The following is a 1,202-nucleotide window of genomic DNA, read 5'->3' on the forward strand; positions in this document are numbered from 1 at the left end:
GGGGGCTCAGCACCCCCTTTCTGCCTCCTCCTCTCTCACTGTCAGCACCTGCTAACCCCATCCCTGGGCTGGGGTGTGTGGGGGGTGAGGGTGTCTGTTGTGTTGTCCCCCCACACTGTGGCAGAGCCATGGCTGCTCGTCACCCTCGTGTCCCCCTGTCACCCTCGTCCCCTTACTGTTCTCTTTGTGTCCCCTAACCCACCAGGGAGCCCAGGGCAGCCCCACAGCCCTGTCTTAGCCCCCCCAGCTCAGCCCATCGCTTTGCCTGCCCTATTGCAGACCTGAGTGGGTACTGAGGCAGTGTCCCATCCTGGTGATGCCCTGCTGCTCTCCATACCCCATTGGGTCAGGGTCCCACAGCCGGGCTCTCAGCAGCATTTTTCATCTGCACATCCCTATCTATGTGTGTACATCCCCCCCTTCTCCCCCAGAACCGGAGCCCCCACCTTCCAGCTCCTGTCTGCAGCCACACAGCCCCCCTTGGCTCTGGGAACTGATGGCCCCGGTCGCGTCCTCCTCCCCCATCTACGGGAGTGAAGCAGTGTCCCATCCGGTCCCCCCTCCCCCCATCGTGCTCCCACCCCACAGTGGCCTCGCTGACCCCCTTCTCTCCGCTCTGCTTTACAGACTCGACCCACAGCGGCTCCGCCAAACTGAAGGTGAGAGGAGACCCGGGGCTGGGGGCAGGAGGTGGGGGGTGGAGGGAGCGAGGGAGGTGATGCCCCTCTGCTTATGGGGTCGGGGTGCACGACGCGGCCCTAAACCTCGCACTGCCATCTTCGCAGGGCACGTGGCCGTCGCGGAAGGAGCCGTCGCCCCGCGAGCTCCCGGCCATCCCCTTCATCTCCGCCGTCGCCCGCAAGAGGAAGAAGTGGCGTGAGGCCGAATGCTTCGGCAGCAGCACCGACGACGACGCGGAGCACAGAGAAACGCGGGGCCGGGGGCAGGAGGAGGGCACGGCCACCGCACCGGGACCCGGCGGAACCCCACGCACCGGGAAGGAGAACGCCGTGGAAACCGGCGGTACCGGGCAGGAACCGGCAGCGGACGCCCGCTCCATCGTGTCGGGGTATTCCACCCTATCCACCATGGAGCGAAGTCTGAGCTCCGAGGTGCAGTCGGTGGCCGAAAGCCGAGGGGAGGAGGCGGATGATGAGCGCAGCGAGCTGAGCCACGCGGAGACGGACACGGAGAGCCGCGCG

At 66.6% G+C, this 1,202-nt stretch overlaps 1 protein-coding gene across 1 annotated transcript; it reads left to right on the forward strand.

Moving 5' to 3' along the window:
* Nucleotides 1-497: 497 nt before the first annotated feature.
* LOC109364495 (rho GTPase-activating protein 23-like) lies at nt 498-1,199 on the forward strand (the record flags this gene model as incomplete). The annotated part of the gene is made up of 2 exons (XM_019611133.1): nt 498-659; nt 786-1,199. Coding segments are annotated over 2 exons (576 nt in total), but the record flags the coding sequence as incomplete, so codon positions are not given.
* Nucleotides 1,200-1,202: the final 3 nt, after the last annotated feature.

Source organism: Meleagris gallopavo, unplaced genomic scaffold (assembly GCF_000146605.3).
Source record: "Meleagris gallopavo isolate NT-WF06-2002-E0010 breed Aviagen turkey brand Nicholas breeding stock unplaced genomic scaffold, Turkey_5.1 ChrUn_random_7180001862963, whole genome shotgun sequence".
Taxonomy (NCBI): domain Eukaryota; kingdom Metazoa; phylum Chordata; class Aves; order Galliformes; family Phasianidae; genus Meleagris; species Meleagris gallopavo.